The sequence below is a fragment of the Oncorhynchus mykiss genome, chromosome 8 (genome assembly GCF_013265735.2).
Source record: "Oncorhynchus mykiss isolate Arlee chromosome 8, USDA_OmykA_1.1, whole genome shotgun sequence".
Taxonomy (NCBI): Eukaryota; Metazoa; Chordata; class Actinopteri; order Salmoniformes; family Salmonidae; genus Oncorhynchus; species Oncorhynchus mykiss.
In genome coordinates this window covers 84,883,356-84,905,108 of record NC_048572.1, presented here as the reverse complement: position 1 = coordinate 84,905,108, position 21,753 = coordinate 84,883,356, and the positions used below count along the sequence as shown (strand labels likewise).

The following is a 21,753-nucleotide window of genomic DNA, read 5'->3' as shown; positions in this document are numbered from 1 at the left end:
AATATTCAAACATAGAGCCAACACACAAAACATTCTATACCAGAGCACTATTACAGTTCATAGCTATATACAAATATACAAGGTGCCATGTAGGAAAATAGTCCATAGATCTCAGTCTGAGTTGAAGTGTAAAGGTGTTCAACTTCCAAAAATGTCAAGAGTTTGACGTCCAAAAATGTAAGAGTACGACATCAACGAATCAGAGGTGCACGTGATTCTAAGATGGAGCACTGTGTGTGTGTGTGTGTGTGTGTGTGTGTGTGTGTCACTCCGTCGCCTCAAGGAGCAGACAGAGTTTATTGATAGGTCTCTAAGATATTGGTTTTAGTCTTAACCACGACGCTGCGGACAAGACATTTGGCCCCTGGCAACGCCTCCACCGCACGCCCCCATTAGCCAAGAGTTCCTTGGGGCGGTGTCGTCGACGATGACCACGAGGTCACCAGGACTGAAGTTTCTCTTAGTTGTGTTCCACTTGTTCCGCTCCTGCATAAGTGGAAGATACTCCCTGATCCATCTCTTCCAGAAGAGGTCAGTGATATATTGTACTTGCTTCCATCTCCTTCGTGAGTATAGGTCGCTTCTCTGGAATACTCCTGGTGGCAGGACTGGCTTAGCTTTCAGATGAAGCAGATGGTTCGGAATCAGGGGTTCTAGATCATTAGGGTCATTTGTTACAGTAGTGATTCTGTCGTTCATAAATCGTCTCAACTTCACACAAGGCTGTCTTGCAAAGCCTCATCATCAAGTACTTGCTCTTTAACTGATTGACTAGACTGACTGAATAGAGGATCTTTTTCACCAGTCAGATCAACCTCTCCCATACCCCCCCCCCCCCCGTGGTGTACTCCAGAGGGAGGGTTGAATGACCATGTCACTCCTTCCTTCAGTAATTCATTTTTAATCTGGTTGTGATCCAGCTCTTTCAGAGCTTCTCCTAGCTCTCTGTGTGTTCCAACAAAGTTGGTGCCACTGTCTGTTCTGATACTTGTTACTGGGCCCCTTGGACAGATGAACCTGCGCAGGGCATTGATGCAGGCATCAGTATCCAGATAACTAGCAACTTTTAGATGGACAGCTCGACTCACAAGGCAAGTAAAGATCACACCATACCGCTTCACATGAACGCGGCCTCGCCTTCCTCTCTATGGGGCCGAAGTAATCTATGCCCATATGGGTGAAAGGCGGCAAATCAGGTGACACCCGATCTTGTGGAAGGTCGGCCATCTTCTGTTCTCCAGCTCTAGCTTGCATCCGCCTGCAGAAGGCACAGCTCTTAAGGATCTTCCTTGCGAAGAAGTTGGCACAGGGTATCCAATATCGCTGGCAAAGTCTAGAAAGCATGTGACCTCTCCCAGAGGGGCCAACCTGCTCATGGATGTGGAGTAAGATCAGTCTGGAGATGTAGGAGTCTTTGGGCAGGATCATGGGATTCTTTAGTTCCGGTAGCATAGCAGCTTTGCTTAATCTTCCTCCTACTCTCAGAATGCCATTGTCAATAATTGGATCAAGCTTACAGATTGAGCCGCTTCTCTTGGCACATTGTTTTCCTTTCACAACTAGTGCAATTTCTTGTTTAAAGTGCTGTCGTTGCTCAAATCGAATGATGACCTTTTCTGTTTCATCTAGGTCATCCACAGACAGACTTTCTTTTCCAAACGTCAGTTTGAACTTGTCAATTTGTTCCTTCAGTGAGTTTGTCAGACTCTGATCTGATCTTGGATCAGTTTGAGAGAGAATTTCCCTTTTCTGGCTTAACTGTAGAAGAAGTCTCTTCAGTTTCAGCATCCAGGCAACTGCTTTCTTCAAGCTGTTCCATGTTGAATAGTACTCAATCAGTTTGCTGGTTGGACTCTTTTCTTCCACACTTGTACTGTTTACGATTACGTATTTTCTCACCTCTGGATCATCCGGATGGATGGAGTCAAGCTCCTCGGGGACTTTCGGCCATTGAGTTTCTGTTTTCTCCAGAAGAGTTCAGGAACATTTCAACATGTAATCCTCTTGAGGCATCATCGGCTGGGTTGTGTTTGGAGTTCAAATACCTCCACTGTTTTGCTTTCGATAGGTCACGGATCATAGCAACCCTATTAGCCACAAAGGTATGGAATCTCTTGGTATAATTGCGGATGTATTTTACCACAAACTGGCTGTCTGTCTAAAAAGTTGACTCCTCAATCTGGAGCTCCAACCTTAACATCCTGTCCACTCGCACTGCCAATGTTGCTGCGGCAAGTTCCAGTCTGGGGATCGTAATCTGCTTGAGTGGAGTCACCCTTGATTTCCCCAGTATGAATGCGATGTGGACCTTTTCCATACCGTTTGTGAACCTAAGGTAACTTGCCGTGCCATAACCTTGTTCACTTGCATCACCGAAGTGATGCAGCTGTGCCGTCTCGACTTGACCAAAGTTCTCAGGCATCATACACCTGTCTATCTGGAATCTGGAGAGCTGGTTCAGCTCTGAGAGCCATGTCTTCCATGAAATAGAGTGTTCTTCAGGGATGACTTCGTCCCATCCACACTTTAGCTTGCAGAGCACTTGAAGAATTTGCTTTGCCTTTAATTCGAATGGGGCGAGGAAACCTAATGGATCATAAATAGAGCTGACAGTTGAGAGAATACCTCCTTGTAAAGGGGTCTGTTCTTGACAGTGACTCGGAAGGTAAACGCATCACTTTCAATGTTCCATCGGATTCCATCGGATTCCAAGTGCTCTTTCAACAGGCAGCTTTTCCCTGTCCAGGTCCAGTTCTATTATCTGCTTGGCTTTGTGTTCATCAGGGATAGAAGCCAGCACAGCGCGGTTGTTGCTGACCCACTTGGTCAATTTGAACCCACCCTGAGAGCACACATCCCTGAGGTTTTTTTGTGAGAGCTATGGCTTGTTCTTCTGTGGCCACTGACTTGAGGCAGTCATCAACGTAGAAGTTGGACTTGACTGTTTGAATCACCTCTTCATCGTACCTCTCACAGTTGTCTTCTGCAGTCTTTCGCAGTGCAAAGTTTGCACAACTTGGAGAGGATATAGCACCGAAAAGATGAACCGTCATTCTGTACTCCTCCAATCTTTTGTTAGTATCACTGTCCGGCCACCATAGGAATCGCAGGAAGTCTAAGTAATCTTCATCTTCAATCTTCATGAAAATTACATGGATGTCTGCCATCATGGCAATGTGCTCTTGCCGAAATCTTAGCAAGACTCCTATAAACGTGTTTGCCAGGTCAGGGCCTTGAAGGAGTTCACTGTTAAGAGATGTACCTTTATAAGATGATGAACTGTCAAACACCACTCATATCGTTCCTTTGCGCTTATGGTGAACGCCATGGTGTGGTATGTACCATGCCTTGCCTTTCTCTCTGAGGAGCTGTTCTTGTGGTACCTTCTCGGCGTAACCTTTTGTTATCATTATCTTCCATGAAGCCTTTGTCCCTCTTGAACTTCCTGATAATATTTAGAGGCCGCTGCTTTGCCATGTCACGATTGTTTGGCAGGACTACATCTTTGTTGCGAAAGGGCAACGGTAAGTAGTAGTGATGGTCTTTGAGGGTTATGGAGCTTGATACGATCTCCATAAATCTACGATCCTCAGCTGACATCTCACTTTTCTCTTCATACTCTCTCTCAAGGAAGCCATGGTTGTACTGATTTACAAGAAGAACCCCCAGGTCGGCCATTGAGATACGATTGTCCATCACCGTAGGAGGCCCAGATTCTTCTGCCATGGTACAATTGTTAAGAGGACCGTTCATCACCCATCCAAAGAGGGTTTTGACTGCATTGCCCGTTGCCTTAACTATTTATGATTTGCCAGGGTTCCATTGCCTTTGGTTTTTGCCGTCGGCATCAATTTCCTTCAACTGAACCTTTTTCAGGTATGGCCACCTTTTGAGATCTTTCTGGGTGGGAATATTCTCCCTTGTCACTGGGATCTTATTTTGGGTGTAGACCTTTGGTAATGCAAGAAATGTGTCGCCTTCCACATTTGCCAATCTCTAATCCAGATATCTCAAAGCAGGTAGGACTCTCCTGCCCCATTATTGTGCGTAGCAGAATTTCAGTCTCACTGCCTTCAGCTTGCAACTGCCTCATGAGTCTCTCCGTACAAAATGTTGCTGAGCTACCAGAATCGAGAAATGCATAGGTTAACGCAGACTTGCTTCCATTTGCCATCTTTACTTGAACTGGCACAATCGCAAGTGCACAATCTGTACCGGCCCCGGTATCTTCACCAGCTTCCAGTGAAACAAGAGCACTGCTGACAGTCTCCTCCCGATTTACTGCTACACCCCTCGTATCTGCCTTCAGAGATCTAAATCTCTCTCTTTCTTCAATGTGCAGGATAGTGGGATGCTTTCTTTGACAGCTCTGACAGATCATCCTTCTTTTACATTAATTGCTTAAGTGTCCTCTCATCAAACATCCAAAACAAAGGCCTTTTGATCTCAGAAACTCAACCTTGGCTTCGTGTGGCTGTGCCTTCACCTGTTGGCAGTCGACCAAGAAATGCTCACCAGCGCAAAATACACATGAGATACTGGGAGCATCAGAAGGGTAGGTGCCTGGTTTTTTGACTTTGAATGTTTGTTCTTTTAGAGGTTTTTCAGGGTCACAATCTGTCACTACAGCTACTGCAGTGGCAAAGCTGCTTCCCCTACTCTTGGACTTGAACTGCTGTTTAAAGTCAGCTTCTGTTTTGGTTTAAAAAAACGTTTTGTTGGTCAGGGTGTCTTGAATATCTCCGTACAACGGATCCTGCAGTATTTTGGCCTGTTTTTCCATGAACGTCACAAGGTCACTGAACTGGGCTCTCAGGTGGCTTCTCTCTAACATATCACATGCCGTAGACCTCCATTTTTCCCTTAGTTTGTAGGGAAGTTTTGACATGATCAACTTTATGTTGGAGGGAAGATTAAGCTCTTCCATGTTCTGTAGGTCTTGCATAGCGTTACAGCAACCTCTAAGATAGAGTGCATAGCCACCCAGTCCCTTTCCATCAACCAGTTTGATGTTTATCCAGTTCCAAGCTTTTTCCATGTAAGCAGTGGTGACTTTGATTACATTGCCAAAGTGTTCCTTTAACAACCTCTTAGCCTCTGCATAGCCTCTTCTGGCTTCCATATGCAGTTTCCAGTGCCATTTTTTCCCTCCTAACATTCAGTTGAGCTTTCTGTTGTTCCAGTTGAGCTTTCTGTTGTTCCAGTTGAGCTTTCTGCTGTTCCAGTTGAGTTTTCTGTTGTTCCAGTTGAGCTTTCTGTTGTTTCAGTTGAGCTTTCTCCAGTTCCAATGCATGCTTGTCCTTTAATGATGCTTGGCGAGCTAGTAGAGCTGCTAGTTCTGCCTCAGCTTTTAGGCGTGCAGAGGACACTGAGGAAGCAGTCTTGTTTTACTTGATGTGTTTGACACATTGGAAATGCTGTCGTGTGGTTCAATGAGCGTTTGTGGCTCAACTTCAGCTTTTTTTCCATATTTCCACCTCTTTCAGGAAATGTTCATAAGTTCTCATTCTTGGTTGATAATAGTTAATGCTCTCATGTTCCTGTTCCTCCTCTGTGACCAGCTCTAGCACAGATTCATGAGCATTCTGAAAGTCATGTTCCTGTTCCTCCTCTGTGACCAGCTCTAGCACAGAATCATGAGCATTATTTAAGTCATTGAGAACAGCATGAAATGCTTCAAGACTCTCATCCACAGTTTCAATGTTTCCTCCATCAACAAGAAGGACTTTTATTTCATTCATTTTGCGTGTCCACACTCCAGGTTTGCTTCTCCGGGCTGCATAGAGTGAATTTAGATGCTCCTCTGCCCTCTCCAGTGGAGTCTTATTTGGGATTTCATCTCTAACAAACCCCAAGCCCAGCGGCTCTTACCCCCTCTGAGCACCCCCCTCCCCCTGTCAGCCACCCTGATAGCCCTTCTGACAACCCCCCCCCCACACCCACTGAGGACAAACACAAGACACATTGTTCTCTTTATGGACTCAAATGGGAAATATATACAAGAAAAAAACGTTTTTCCCAAACACAGTGTGTCTAAACTCTGGTGTCCAAACACCCAGCGCACCCTAGACCTTCTGTCTGAGGACCAATTAGGTTCACCCAGCACGCCCTAGACCTTCTGTCTGAGGACCAACTAGGTTCACCCAGCCACATAATAATACACACAGGCACAAACGACCTGAGAGCACAGCAGGAAAGGGTGGCCACAGCACTGAAGGGAGTGATTAAAAATGCTTATTCTACTTTCCCCAACGCACAAGTGGTTATCTCCACCCTGCAACCACGAAAAGACTTCCACCCTGCCACAATACAATACAAAGTATTTTGCGTGACTGTACCTCAAAACCAAATGTTTTCCTGGCCCACCACTCCACCCTGGATTTGAACAGCCTCTATGACCAGGTCCACCTCTACAAGGCAGCAGTGCCCACCTTTTCCCGGACTCTAAAGGACATTGCTCTCAAACGTATTCTCAACATTTCAGATCAACAGATCAATAGACCCCCCACCCAGACCAGCGAGACACTCTCCCAGACCTGCGGGACCAGCCCCTGGACCAACACATAGAGGACCCACGCCAAGACGACTTACATCCAGACCACAGCACCCCCAGCCACATCCACACCCCAACAAATCAACACCCCCCCACGTCAACCATGCCCAAACCCCATTTAGGGCCCCTCAGATCAGACCTATGCCCCTCCTGCCCACCCCATGCACCCCACCCCCGCAAAGAGGGCCTCAACATGGAACTCACACATATGCCCAGGTAGTGAGCGGGCAAACAGGCCCAACCCCCACTCTTACACTAGGCCAAGCCAATTGCATGTACCAGATGCTCAGCAGGCTCTGCTCACACTTACTGGCCTGAGGCCAAACCACACGACTAACAACATTGGACAGTTTATGGAACACAAAGCCTTCACTATACCATCCTGGAATATCCAAGGCCTGAGGTCATCTGCCTTTGGCCTAAAGAGCAGGAACCCGGACTTCACCAAAGAAATCGGTAATACAGACATTGTCATCTTGCAAGAAACCTGGTACAGAGGAGACGAACCCACTGGTTGCCCTCTAGGTTACAGAGAGCTGGTAGTCCCATCGACTAGACTACCAGGTGTGAAACAGGGAAGGGACTCAGGGGGTATGCTAATTTGGTATTGAGCAGACCTAACTCACTCCATTAAATTAACCAAAACAGGAACATTTTACATTTGGCTAGAAATTCAAAGGAAATTATCCTAACAGAGAAAAATGTCCTCCTGTGTGCTACCTATATCCCCCCACTAGAATCCCCATACTTTAATGAAGACAGCTTTTCCATCCTGGAGGGGGAAATCAATCATTTCCAGGCCCAGGGACATGTACTAGTCTGTGGCGACCTAAATGCCAGAACCGGACAAGAACCTGACACCCTCAGCACACAGGGGGACAAACACCTGCCTGCAGGTGACAGCATTCCCTCCCACATATGCCCCCCTAGGCACAACTATGACAACATAACCAACAAAAACGGGTCACAACTCCTGCAGCTCTGTCACACGCTGGGTATGTACATAGTCAATGGTAGATGGTAGATGGTAGACTTCGAGGGGACTCCTATGGTAGGTACACCTATAGCTCATCTCTTGGCAGTAGTACTGTAGACTACTTTATCACTGACCTCAACCCAGAGTCTCTCAGAGCGTTCACAGTCAGCCCACTGACACCCCCATCAGACCATAGCAAAATCACAGTCTACTTGAACAGAGCAATACTCAATCATGAGGCATCAAAGCAAAAGGAACTGAGTAACATTAAGAAATGCTATAGATGGAAGAAATTCAGTTTGGAAACCTACCAAAAAACAATTAGGCAACAACAAATTCAATCCCTTTTAGACAATTTCCTGGGTAAAACATTGGAATGTTTAGTGAAGGTGTAAACTTGGCAGTAGAAAATCTTAACAGTATATTTGACCTCTCACCTTCCCTATCAAATCTAAAAATCTCAAATAGAAAATCGAAGAAAATGAACAACAATGACAAATGTTTTGATGAAGAATGCAAAAACCTAAGAAAGAAATTGAGAAACCTGTCTAACCAAAAACATAGAGACCCAGAAAACCTGAGTCTACGCCTTCACTATGGTGAATCCCTAAAACAATACAGAAATACACTACGGAAAAAGAAGGAACAGCACGTCAGAAATCAGCAACAACAACACGAACAACACGAAGAATTATCTATCCAAAATAGAGATGTATGGGTAAACCACTTCTCCAATCTTTTTTGGCTCTATAACAAAGAATAAAGAGCAAAAACATATACATGATCAAATACAGATCTTAGAATCAACTATTAAAGACTACCAGAACCCACTGGATTCTCCAATTACCTTGAATGAGTTACAGGACAAAATAAAAACCCTCCAACCCTAAAAGGCCTGTGATGTTGATGGTATCCTCAATGAAATGATGAAATATACAGACAACAAATTCCAATTGGCTATATTAAAACTCTTCAACATCATCCTTAGCTCTGGCATCTTCCCCAATATTTGGAACCAAGGACTGATCACCCCAATCCACAAAAGTGGAGCCAAATTTGACCGTAATAACTACCGTGGGATATGCGTCAACAGCAACCTTGGGAAAATCCTCTGCATTATCATTAACAGCAGACTCGTACATTTCCTCAATGAAAACAATGTACTGAGCAAATGTCAAATTGGCTTTTTACCAAATTACTGTACAACAGACCATGTATTCACCCTGCACACCCTAATTGACAAACAAACAAACCAAAACAAAGGCAAAGTCTTCTCATGCTTTGTTGATTTAAAAAAAAAACTACATTTGGCATGTGGGTCTGCTATACAAACTGATGGAAAATGGTGTTGGGGGTAAAACATACGACATTATAAAATCCATGTACACAAACAACAAGTGTGCGGTTAAAATTGGCAAAAAACACGCACATTTCTTCCCACAGGGCTGTGGGGTGAGACAGGGATGCAGCTTAAGCCCCACCCTCTCCCACATATATATCAACGAATTGGCATGGGCACTAGAAAAGTCTGCAGCACCCGGCCTCACCCTACTAGAATCTGAAGTCAAATGTCTACTGTTTGCTGATGATCTGGTGCTTCTGTCATCAACCAATAGGGCCTAGAGCAGCACCTAGATATTCTGCACATATTCTGTCAGATCTGGGCCCTAACAGTAAATTTCAGTAAGACCAAAATTATGGTGTTCCAAAAAAGGTCCAGTCGCCAGGACCACAATTACAAATTCCATCTAGACACCATTGCCCTAGAGCACACAAAAAACTATACATACCTCGGCCTAAACATCAGCGCCACAGGTAACTTCCACAAAGCTGTGAACGATCTGAGAGACAAGGCAAGAAGGGAATTCTATGCCATCAAAAGGAACATAAAATTCAACATACCAATTAGGATCTGGCTAAAAATACTTGAATCAGTCATAGAGCCCATTGCCCTTTATGGCTGTGAGGTCTGGGATCCGTTCACCAACCAAGACTTCACAAAATGGGACAAACACCAAATTGAGACTCTGTATGCAGAATTCTGCAAAAATATCCTCCATGTACAACATAGAACACCAAATAATGCATGCAGAGCAGAATTAGGCCGATACCCACTAATTATCAAAATCCAGAAAAGAGCCATTAAATTCTACAACCACCTAAAAGGAAGCGATTCCCAAACCTTCCATAACAAAGCCATCACCTACAGAGAGATTAACCTGGAGAAGAGTTCCCTCAGCAAGCTGATCCTGGGGCTCTGTTCACAAACACAAACCCACCCCACAGAGCCCCAGGACAGCAGCACAATTAGACCCAACCAAATCATGAGAAAACAAAAAGATAATTACTTGACACATTGGAAAGAATTAACAAAAACACAGAGCAATCTAGAATGCTTTTTGGCCCTAACCAGAGAGTACACAGTGGCAGAATACCTGACCACTGTGACTAACCCAAACTGAAGGAAAGCTTTGACTATGTACAGACTCAGTGAGCATAGCCTTGCCATTGAGAAAGGCCACCGTAGGCAGACATGGCTCTCAAGAGAAGACAGGCTATGTGCTCACTGCCCACAAAATGAGGTGGAAACTGAGCTGCACTTCCTAACCTCCTGTCCAACGTATGACCATATTAGAGACACATATTTCCCTCAGATTACACAGATCCACAAATAATTCGAAAACAAACCCAATTCTGATAAACTCCCATATCTACTGGGTGAAATACCACAGTGTGCCATCACAACAGCAATATTTGTGACCTGTTGCCACAAGAAAAGGGAAACCAGTGAAGAACAAACACCATTGTAAATACAACCCATATTTATGCTTATTTATTTTACCCTTAACCATTTGTACATCGTTGCAACACTGTATATATACATAATATGACATTTGTAATGTCTTTATTGTTTTGAAACTTCTGCATGTGTAATGTAATGTTTACTGTTCATTTTATTGTTTATTTCACTTTTGTATATTATCTACCTCACTTGCTTTGGCAATGTTAACACGTTTCCCATGCCAATAAAGCCCCTTGAATTGAATTGAATTGAAAGAGAGAGACAGATCGAGTGAGACAGGCAGACAGAGAGAGAGAGAGACACACAGAGATCGAGTGAGAGAGATTGACAGACAGAGAGACAGAGAGACAGAGAGAGAATGAGAGAGACAGAGACAGAATGAGAGTCCCTTACCTTGTAGAGAGCGAAGGTGCGTACGCTGTAGGTAGCCAGCTCCACAGTATCCAACATGCTGACCTGTATCATACCATAGGTCTCTGTCCCTCTGACAGGCCAGTACTGGTCACACTTCACCTGGTAGAGGAGGAAGAACACAATCAGTCGGGTCCAGAGTTTGACCTCATGCTTCTCTAAATATCATACACTGGAGTTCGGGAGTCTTTCCTAGTCAGGTCATGTTGACCAGGGAAAACTCCTGGCCCATTGCACAACAATGTGGTACGCTGGAGAGACAGGGTATAAAGACATACGCAGTAACAGATAATATTGCCCAATATCTCTCCAAAGCCTCATGGAGCCTCAGCAGCTCCACTATCCCTCAATGGAACCGGCGGAACATTCTATCCAGACAGATTGTTTTATTATCAACAAGCTAATAGCTGGTTGGACCATCAGCATCCGTCGTTTACATTCGCTTCAGAGACCATTTTGTGGAAAGTGTCTGCTACCCACTACCCAGAATGCTGTTCTGGGTTATGACATAAACGTAAAGTGTTCCAAAATGGCACCCTATTCCCTATATATAGTGCACTACAACGACATAGGGTACAAGGTGCTGTCTGGGACGCATCCAACGTTATGTGTCTAATTCATCCGGTGCCTAGGGGGAGACAGCAGGAGTGACCACCTGGACACATCAGTCTGTGGGACAAACCTTCCCCTCTACCAAGCCTGACGTTAGAGAGGTAAGGGCTAAATGCTAGGGGCCACAACTATATAACATGACAGATACACACAGACCAGAACCTGACACAACATCTATCCACACCTGTGTTATTTTCCTTTTCAATACCAGAGTGCCAGATACGCAGAGTTTGACGTTGGCTCCATTAGGCAGAGTTTGACGTTGGCTCCATTAGGCAGAGTTTGACGTTGGCTCCATTACGCAGAGTTTGACGTTGGCTCCATTAGGCAGAGTTTGACGTTGGCTCCATTAGGCAGAGTTTGACGTTGGCTCCATTAGGCAGAGTTTGACGTTGGCTCCATTACGCAGAGTTTGACGTTGGCTCCATTAGGCAGAGTTTGACGTTGGCTCCATTAGGCAGAGTTTGACGTTGGCTCCATTACGCAGAGTTTGACGTTGGCTCCATTAGGCAGAGTTTGACGTTGGCTCCATTAGGCAGAGTTTGACGTTGGCTCCATTACGCAGAGTTTGACGTTGGCTCCATTAGGCAGAGTTTGACGTTGGCTCCATTAGGCAGAGTTTGACGTTGGCTCCATTAGGCAGAGTTTGACGTTGGCTCCATTAGGCAGAGTTTGACGTTGGCTCCATTAGGCAGAGTTTGACGTTGGCTCCATTAGGCAGAGTTTGACGTTGGCTCCATTACGCAGAGTTTGACGTTGGCTCCATTAGGCAGAGTTTGACGTTGGCTCCATTAGGCAGAGTTTGACGTTGGCTCCATTAGGCAGAGTTTGACGTTGGCTCCATTACGCAGAGTTTGACGTTGGCTCCATTAGGCAGAGTTTGACGTTGGCTCCATTAGGCAGAGTTTGACGTTGGCTCCATTAGGCAGAGTTTGACGTTGGCTCCATTAGGCAGAGTTTGACGTTGGCTCCATTAGGCAGAGTTTGACGTTGGCTCCATTAGGCAGAGTTTGACGTTGGCTCCATTACGCAGAGTTTGACGTTGGCTCCATTAGGCAGAGTTTGACGTTGGCTCCATTAGGCAGAGTTTGACGTTGGCTCCATTAGGCAGAGTTTGACGTTGGCTCCATTAGGCAGAGTTTGACGTTGGCTCCATTAGGCAGAGTTTGACAGTAGAATCAGATTAAAAAACAGATAAAAATACACCTTATGGAACAGCAGGGACTGTGACGAGACACACACACACTCTACAGACACATTCACATGGATTTTGTATTGTAGATATGTGATAGTAGAGTAGTCTGAGGGAACACACCAAATGTGTTGTGAAAAGTGTCGTGTTATATTTTGAATTGTATATAACTGATGTTGGACCCCAGGAAGAGTAGCTGCTGCCTTGGCAGGAACTAATGGGGATCCATGATAAACCCCAGGAAGAGTAGCTTCTGCCTTGACAGGAACTAATGGGGATCCATAATAAACCCCAGGAAGAGTAGCTTCTGCCTTGACAGGAACTAATGGGGATCCATAATAAACCCCAGGAAGAGTAGCTTCTGCCTTGACAGGAACTAATGGGGATCCATAATAAACCCCAGGAAGAGTAGCTTCTGCCTTGACAGGAACTAATGGGGATCCATAATAAACCCCAGGAAGAGTAGCTGCTGCCTTGGCAGGAACTAATGGGGATCCATAATAAAACTCAGGAAGAGTAGCTGCTGCCTTGACAGGAACTAATGGGGATCCATAATAAACCCCAGGAAGAGTAGCTTCTGCCTTGACAGGAACTAATGGGGATCCATAATAAACCCCAGGAAGAGTAGCTGTTGCCTTGGCAGGAACTAATGGGGATCCATAATAAACCCCAGGAAGAGTAGCTGCTGCCTTGGCAGGAACTAATGGAGATCCATAATAAACCCCAGGAAGAGTAGCTGTTGCCTTGGCAGGAACTAATGGGGATCCATAATCAATATAAATACCAATAAACCAATAAGACCTGTTCTTACGCAATGCGGAGTACCTGGACACAGCCCTAAGCCGTGGTATATTGTCCATATACCACAAACCACCGAGGTGCCTTATTGCTATTATAAACTCTTAACCAATGTAATTAGAGCAGTAAAAACAAGTGTTTTGTTATAATTGTAAATAAAGTCATAGTTGACATAGCACATTCACAATTTATACTGTATATCCTATTGTGTGGGGCGGCAGGTAGCTCGGTGAGTAGGAGCGCTGTGCCAGTAACCGAATCCCCGAGCTGACAAGGTAAAAAATGTGTCGTTCTGCCCCTGAACAAGGCAGTTAACCCACTGTTCCCCTGAACAAGGCAGTTAACCCACTGTTCCCCTGAACAAGGCAGTTAACCCACTGTTCCCCTGAACAAGGCAGTTAACCCACTGTTCCCCTGAACAAGGCAGTTAACCCACTGTTCCCCTGAACAAGGCAGTTAACCCACTGTTCCCCTGAACAAGGCAGTTAACCCACTGTTCCTCTGAACAAGGCAGTTAACCCACTGTTCCCCTGAACAAGACAGTTAACCCACTGTTCCCCTGAACAAGGCAGTTAACCCACTATTCCCCTGGGCGTCGATGACGTGTATGTTAATTATGGCAGCTCCCCTGCACCTCTCTGATTCAGAGGGTGTTGGGTTTAAATTCAGAAGACACTTTTCAGTTGAATGCATTCAGTTGTACAACTGACTAGGTATCCCCCTTTCCCTATTGTGTCCTTATCAGGTAACTACTTTACACTACTTCCTCATTACCTGTTCATTTGTCCTCATATTGATATAGATAAATGTACTGCAGTGTTGAGGCAGCTAGCGCGTAAGCATTTCACTGCACCATTTATACCACCATTTATACCACCATTTATACCACCATTTATACCACCATTTATACCACCATTTATACCACCATTTATACCACCATTTATACCACCATTTATACCACCATTTATACCACCATTTATACCACCATTTATACCACCATTTATACCTGCTGTACGTGACGAACAACATTTGATTTGAAGCTCGATCAAGAAAGAAACAAACAATTTAGCAATAAGACATGAGAACGCTGAGGTTGTTGTGTGATAAACATACATATATAATACACACACACACACATATATATATATATATACAGTTGAAGTCGGAAGTTTACATACACTTACGTTGGAGTCATTAAAATGAGCTTTTCAACCACTCCACAGATTTCTTGTTAACCAACTATAGTTTTGGCAAGTCGGTTAGGACATCTACTTTGTGTATGACGCAAGTCATTTTTCCAACAATTGTTAACAGACAGATTATTTCACTTATAATTCACTGTATCACAATTCCAGTGGGTCAGAAGTTTACATACAAGTTGACTGTGCCTTTAAACAGCTTGGAAAATTCCAGAAAAGGATGCCATGGCTTTAGAATCTTCTGATAGGCTAATTGACATCATTTGAGTCATGGAAAAATCAAAATAAATCAGCCAAAACCTCAGAAAACAAATTGCAGACCTCGTCTGGTTCATCCTTGGGAGCAATTTCCAAAGCCTGAAGGCAAAGCCTGAAGGTACCACGTTCTTCTGTACAAACAATAAACACCATGGGAACGTATAACCACCATGGGACCACGCAGCCGTCAAGCCGCTCAGGAAGGAGACGCGTTCTGTCTCCTAGAGATGAACGTACTTTGGTGTGAAAAGTGCAAATCAATCCCAGAACAACAGCAAAGGACCTTGTGAAGATGCTGGTGGAAACAGGTACAAAAGTATCTATATCCACAGTAAAAACGAGTCCTATATCAACATAACCTGAAAGGCCGCTCAGCAAGGAAGAAGCCACTGCTCCAAAACCGCCATAAAAAAGCCAGACTACGGTTTGCAGCTGAACATGGGGACAAAGATCGTATTTTTTGGAGAAATGTTCTCTGGTCTGTTGAAACAAAAATAGAACTGTTTGGCCATAATGACCATCGTTATGTTTGGAGGAAAAAGAGGGAGGCTTGCAAGCCGAAGAACACCATCCCAAACGTGAAGCACGGGGGTGGCAGCATCATGTTGGGGGGGTGCTTTGCTGCAGGAGGGACTGGTGCACTTCACAAAATAGATGGCATCATGAGGACAGAAAATGATGTGGATATATTGAAGCAACATCTCAAGACATCAGTCAGGAAGTTAAAGCTTGGTCGCAAATGGGTCTTCCAAATGGACAATGACCTCAAGCATACTTCCAAAGTTGTGGCAAAATGGCTTAAGGACAACAAAGTCAAGCTATTGAGTGGCCATCACAAAGCCCTGACCTCAATCACATAGAACATTTGTGGGCAGAACTGAAAAAGCGTGTGCGAGCAAGGAGGCCAAGAAACCTGACTCAGTTACACCAGCTCTGTCAGGAGGAATGGGACAAAATTCACCCAACTTATTGTGGGAAGCTTGTGGAAGGCTACCCAAAACGTTTGACCCAGGTTAAACAATTTAAATGCAAAGTTACCAAATAATTATTGAGTGTATGTAAACTTCTGACCCACTGGGAATGTGATGAAAGAAATAAAAGCTGAAATGAATCATTCTCTCTACAATTATTCTGACATTTCACATTCATAAAATAAAGTGGTGATCCTAACTTAAATGTCAGGAATTGTGAAAACTGAGTTTAAATGTATTTGGCTAAGGTGTATGCAAACTTCTGACTTCAACTGTATTTATATATAAATAATGACATGCTTTCATTAAAAAATATATTTTAATGAGTAAATTTGTTTTGTTTTATCCCTTCACCAGACAGTATAGTCTGGACAATAGCCAGTCGTTATTTCTGAGATTCTGAAGTTGCTATCCAAACGGAATGGTAATCCATTCTACTGGCATGGTTGCTATCCAAACGGACTGGTCATCCATTCTACTGGCATGGTTGCTATCCAAACGGACTGGTAATCCATTCTACTGGCATGGTTGCTATCCAAACGGACTGGTAATGCATTCTACTGGCATGGTTGCTATCCAAACGGACTGGTAATCCATTCTACTGGCATGGTTGCTATCCAAACGGACTGGTAATCCATTCTACTGGCATGGTTGCTATCCAAACGGACTGGTAATCCATTCTACTGGCATGGTTGCTATCCAAACGGACTGGTCATCCATTCTACTGGCATGGTTGCTATCCAAACGGACTGATAATCCATTCTACTGGCATGGTTGCTATCCAAACGGACTGGTAATCCATTCTACTGGCATGGTTGCTATCCAAACGGACTGGTAATCCATTCTACTGGCATGGTTGCTATCCAAACGGACTGGTAATGCATTCTACTGGCATGGTTGCTATCCAAACGGACTGGTAATCCATTCTACTGGCATGGTTGCTATCCAAACGGACTGGTAATCCATTCTACTGGCATGGTTGCTATCCAAACGGACTGGTAATCCATTCTACTGGCATGGTTGCGATCCAAACGGACTGGTCATCCATTCTACTGGCATGGTTGCTATCCAAACGGACTGATAATCCATTCTACTGGCATGGTTGCTATCCAAACGGACTGGTAATCCATTCTACTGGCATGGTTGCTATCCAAACGGACTGGTAATCCATTCTACTGGCATGGGTGCTATCCAAACGGCCTGGTCATCCATTCTACTGCCATGGTTGCTATCCAAACGGACTGGTAATCCATTCTACTGGCATGGTTGCTATCCAAACGGACTGGTCATCCATTCTACTGGCATGGTTGCTATCCAAACGGACTGATAATCCATTCTACTGGCATGGTTGCTATTCAAACGGACTGGTAATCCATTCTACTGGCATGGTTGCTATCCAAACGGACTGGTAATCCATTCTACTGGCATGGTTGCTATCCAAACGGACTGGTAATCCATTCTACTGGCATGGTTGCTATCCAAACGGACTGGTAATCCATTCTACTGGCATGGTTGCTATCCAAACGGACTGGTAATCCATTCTACTGGCATGGTTGCTATCCAAACGGACTGGTCATCCATTCTACTGGCATGGTTGCTATCCAAACGGACTGATAATCCATTCTACTGGCATGGTTGCTATCCAAACGGACTGGTAATCCATTCTACTGGCATGGTTGCTATCCAAACGGACTGGTAATCCATTCTACTGGCATGGGTGCTATCCAAACGGCCTGGTCATCCATTCTACTGCCATGGTTGCTATCCAAACGGACTGGTAATCCATTCTACTGGCATGGTTGCTATCCAAACGGACTGGTCATCCATTCTACTGGCATGGTTGCTATCCAAACGGACTGATAATCCATTCTACTGGCATGGTTGCTATTCAAACGGACTGGTAATCCATTCTACTGGCATGGTTGCTATCCAAACGGACTGGTAATCCATTCTACTGGCATGGTTGCTATCCAAACGGACTGGTAATCCATTCTACTGGCATGGTTGCTATCCAAACAGCCTGGTCATCCATTCTACTGGCATGGTTGCTATCCAAACGAACTGATAATCCATTCTACTGGCATGGGTGCTATCCAAACGGACTGGTAATCCATTCTACTGGCATGGTTGCTATCCAAACGGACTGGTAACCCATTCTACTGGCATGGTTGCTATCCAAACGGCCTGGTAATCCATTCTACTGGCATGGGTGCTATCCAAACGGACTGGTAATCCATTCTACTGGCATGGGTGCTATCCAAACGGACTGGTAATCCATTCTACTGGCATGGTTGCTATCCAAACGGACTGGTCATCCATTCTACTGGCATGGTTGCTATCCAAACGGACTGGTCATCCATTCTACTGGCATGGTTGCTATCCAAACGGACTGATAATCCGTTCTACTGGCATGGTTGCTATCCAAACGGCCTGGTAATCCATTCTACTGGCATGGGTGCTATCCAAACGGCCTGGTAATCCATTCTACTGGCATGGGTGCTATCCAAATGGACTGGTAATCCATTCTACTGGCATGGGTGCTATCCAAACGGACTGGTAATCCATTCTACTGGCATGGTTGCTATCCAAACGGACTGGTAATCCATTCTACTGGCATGGTTGCTATCCAAACAGCCTGGTCATCCATTCTACTGGCATGGTTGCTATCCAAACGAACTGATAATCCATTCTACTGGCATGGTTGCTATCCAAACGGACTGGTAATCCATTCTACTGGCATGGTTGCTATCCAAACGGACTGGTAACCCATTCTACTGGCATGGTTGCTATCCAAACGGCCTGGTAATCCATTCTACTGGCATGGGTGCTATCCAAACGGACTGGTAATCCATTCTACTGGCATGGGTGCTATCCAAACGGACTGGTAATCCATTCTACTGGCATGGTTGCTATCCAAACGGACTGGTCATCCATTCTACTGGCATGGTTGCTATCCAAACGGACTGGTCATCCATTCTACTGGCATGGTTGCTATCCAAACGGACTGATAATCCGTTCTACTGGCATGGTTGCTATCCAAACGGCCTGGTAATCCATTCTACTGGCATGGGTGCTATCCAAACGGCCTGGTAATCCATTCTACTGGCATGGGTGCTATCCAAATGGACTGGTAATCCATTCTACTGGCATGGGTGCTATCCAAACGGACTGGTAATCCATTCTACTGGCATGGTTGCTATCCAAACGGACTGGTCATCCATTCTACTGGCATGGTTGCTATCCAAACGGACTGGTCATCCATTCTACTGGCATGGTTGCTCTCCAAACTGACTGGTCATCCATTCTACTGGCATGGTTGCTATCCAAACGGACTGGTAATCCATTCTACTGGCATGGTTGCAGGGGAGATTACGTTTATGAATTGCCTAGCTGCGTCGTGGGACGGTGGATACGCATTGACAATTAAAACTGTTAACAGATTACCCAGGGATTGTCGTGAATAATTCCCCGGCTATCAATTCAGGATCCAAACAACACATTTTTATAAATACTTGATAAACCCCAAGTCTGCTTTATACACCATGAAATAACAGATTTAGAGGACCAGAAACAACCTTGTCACGTACACGGACAGTCTGAAACAGCACACATTATCAATGTGCCATTCAGATCCAATCTTCTTCAGAGCATAGCGAGAACAGACAGACAGTGGTCGCGCCCCAAATGGTAACCTGCTTTAGGTAGTGCACTACAATAGGATTCCATTCGGGATGGGCAAAGGCAGAGAGCATGTTGTTGTCTCCAAACAGAAGGTCAAAGTCAATGGAAAGCCTGTTGAAAATGCCGACTTGTTAAAAAGCTACTAGGATACACTCGGTCATCGATTTGGGATACATGAAGAGGGAGGGAAAGGGAAGGAGGAAGAGAGAGAGGAAGGGAGGAGGAAGGAGGTAACAACAGTACTGCTATCTTAACCAGACAGAAACTGTGTAGACAACAGGAGAGCTGACATTTGGATGCAGTACCAGATAGAAGAGGCCAATCTTTTCTACGAAAATACTCTCTCCTGTAAACAGACATTTCCCTGTCTCTCAGTTCAGACAGAGATCATTGTGTCTCTCAGTTCAGACAGAGATCATTGTGTCTCTCAGTCCAGACAGAGATCATTGTGTCTCTCAGTCCAGACAGAGATCATTGTGTCTCTCAGTTCAGACAGAGATCATTGTGTCTCTCAGTCCAGACAGAGATCATTGTGTCTCTCAGTTCAGACAGAGATCATTGTGTCTCTCAGTCCAGACAGAGATCATTGTGTCTCTCAGTTCAGACAGAGATCATTGTGTCTCTCAGTTCAGACAGAGATCATTGTGTCTCTCAGTTCAGACAGAGATCATTGTGTCTCACACCCCCCTAATGTTTGAGTGACTGAAGCATCCTCTGTCAGACTCTGAGTCACATGGATGCTGTTCTATCTGTCTGTTTTACATGTTCTCTGTCCTCTATTATCTCGGTCTGTTTTACATGTCCTCTATTATCTCTGTCTATTTTACATGTCTTCTGTTCTCTATTATCTCGGTCTGTTTTACATGTCCTCTATTATCTCTGTCTGTTTTACATGTCTTCTGTTCTCTATTATCTCTGTCTGTTTTACATGTCCTCTATTATCTCTGTCTCTCCTATCTTCTATCTGACCTTCACCTCTACAGCCTCATTATCTATCTGTCTGTTTTACATGTCCTCTATTATCTGTGTCTGTTTTACATGTCTTCTATTATCTCAGTCTGGAAGCATCTCTCTACTGCACAGGCACAGAGCCTGTTCTTTCTACGGCATCACAGCTGATGCAGGCCAGCAGGGTGGATGTCAGGACTGTGTCTGAGACAGGGTCGGGTATCTCTGTCACAGCTGATTCAGGGTGGATGTCAGGACTGTGTCTGAGACAGGGTAGGGTATCTCTGTCACAGCTGATGCAGGCCAGCAGGGTGGATGTCAGGACTGTGTCTGAGACAGGGTCGGGTATCTCTGTCACAGCTGATGCAGGGTGGATGTCAGGACTGTGTCTGAGACAGGGTAGGGTATCTCTGTCACAGCTGATGCAGGCCAGCAGGGTGGATGTCAGGACTGTGTCTGAGACAGGGTCGGGTATCTCTGTCACAGCTGATGCAGGGTGGATGTCAGGACTGTGTCTGAGACAGGGTAGGGTATCTCTGTCACAGCTGATGCAGGGTGGATGTCAGGACTGTGTCTGAGACAGGGTAGGGTATCTCTGTCACAGCTGATGCAGGCCAGCAGGGTGGATGTCAGGACTGTGTCTGAGACAGGGTCGGGTATCTCTGTCACAGCTGATGCAGGGTGGATGTCAGGACTGTGTCTGAGACAGGGTAGGGTATCTCTGTCACAGCTGATGCAGGCCAGCAGGGTGGTTGTCAGGACTGTGTCTGAGACAGGGTAGGGTATCTCTGTCACAGCTGATGCAGGGTGGATGTCAGGACTGTGTCTGAGACAGGGTAGGGTATCTCTGTCACAGCTGATGCAGGCCAGCAGGGTGGATGTCAGGACTGTGTCTGAGACAGGGTCGGGTATCTCTGTCACAGCTGATGCAGGGTGGATGTCAGGACTGTGTCTGAGACAGGGTAGGGTATCTCTGTCACAGCTGATGCAGGCCAGCAGGGTGGTTGTCAGGACTGTGTCTGAGACAGGGTAGGGTATCTCTGTCACAGCTGATGCAGGCCAGCAGGGTGGATGTCAGGACTGTGTCTGAGACAGGGTAGGGTATCTCTGTCACAGCTGATGCAGGCCAGCAGGGTGGATGTCAGGACTGTGTCTGAGACAGGGTCGGGTATCTCTGTCACAGCTGATGCAGGGTAACAATAAATAACATCAGATGGCCTTAGAACTCTGATCCTAGAAGAGCAGAAGGGACGTTGTTGACTACAGGACTTGTCATGTGGGGGGGGGGGGGGGGGGGGGAAGACTGTTAGGACTGACAGCGGTCCAAAGGCCTGAGGAGTGACTCATAGAT

General features: G+C 45.3%; 1 protein-coding gene across 13 annotated transcripts in view; it reads right to left on the bottom strand.

Moving 5' to 3' along the window:
- LOC110492646 (receptor-type tyrosine-protein phosphatase F) overlaps positions 1-21,753 on the bottom strand; it is a 495,157-nt gene that overhangs the window by 26,536 nt on the left and 446,868 nt on the right. For all 13 annotated transcript variants that reach the window (XM_036986572.1, XM_036986579.1, XM_036986575.1 and 10 more), the window contains one exon: positions 10,726-10,845. In XM_036986572.1, coding sequence (XP_036842467.1) covers positions 10,726-10,845 — 120 coding nt within the window. The remainder of the gene's footprint in view (positions 1-10,725; positions 10,846-21,753) is intronic.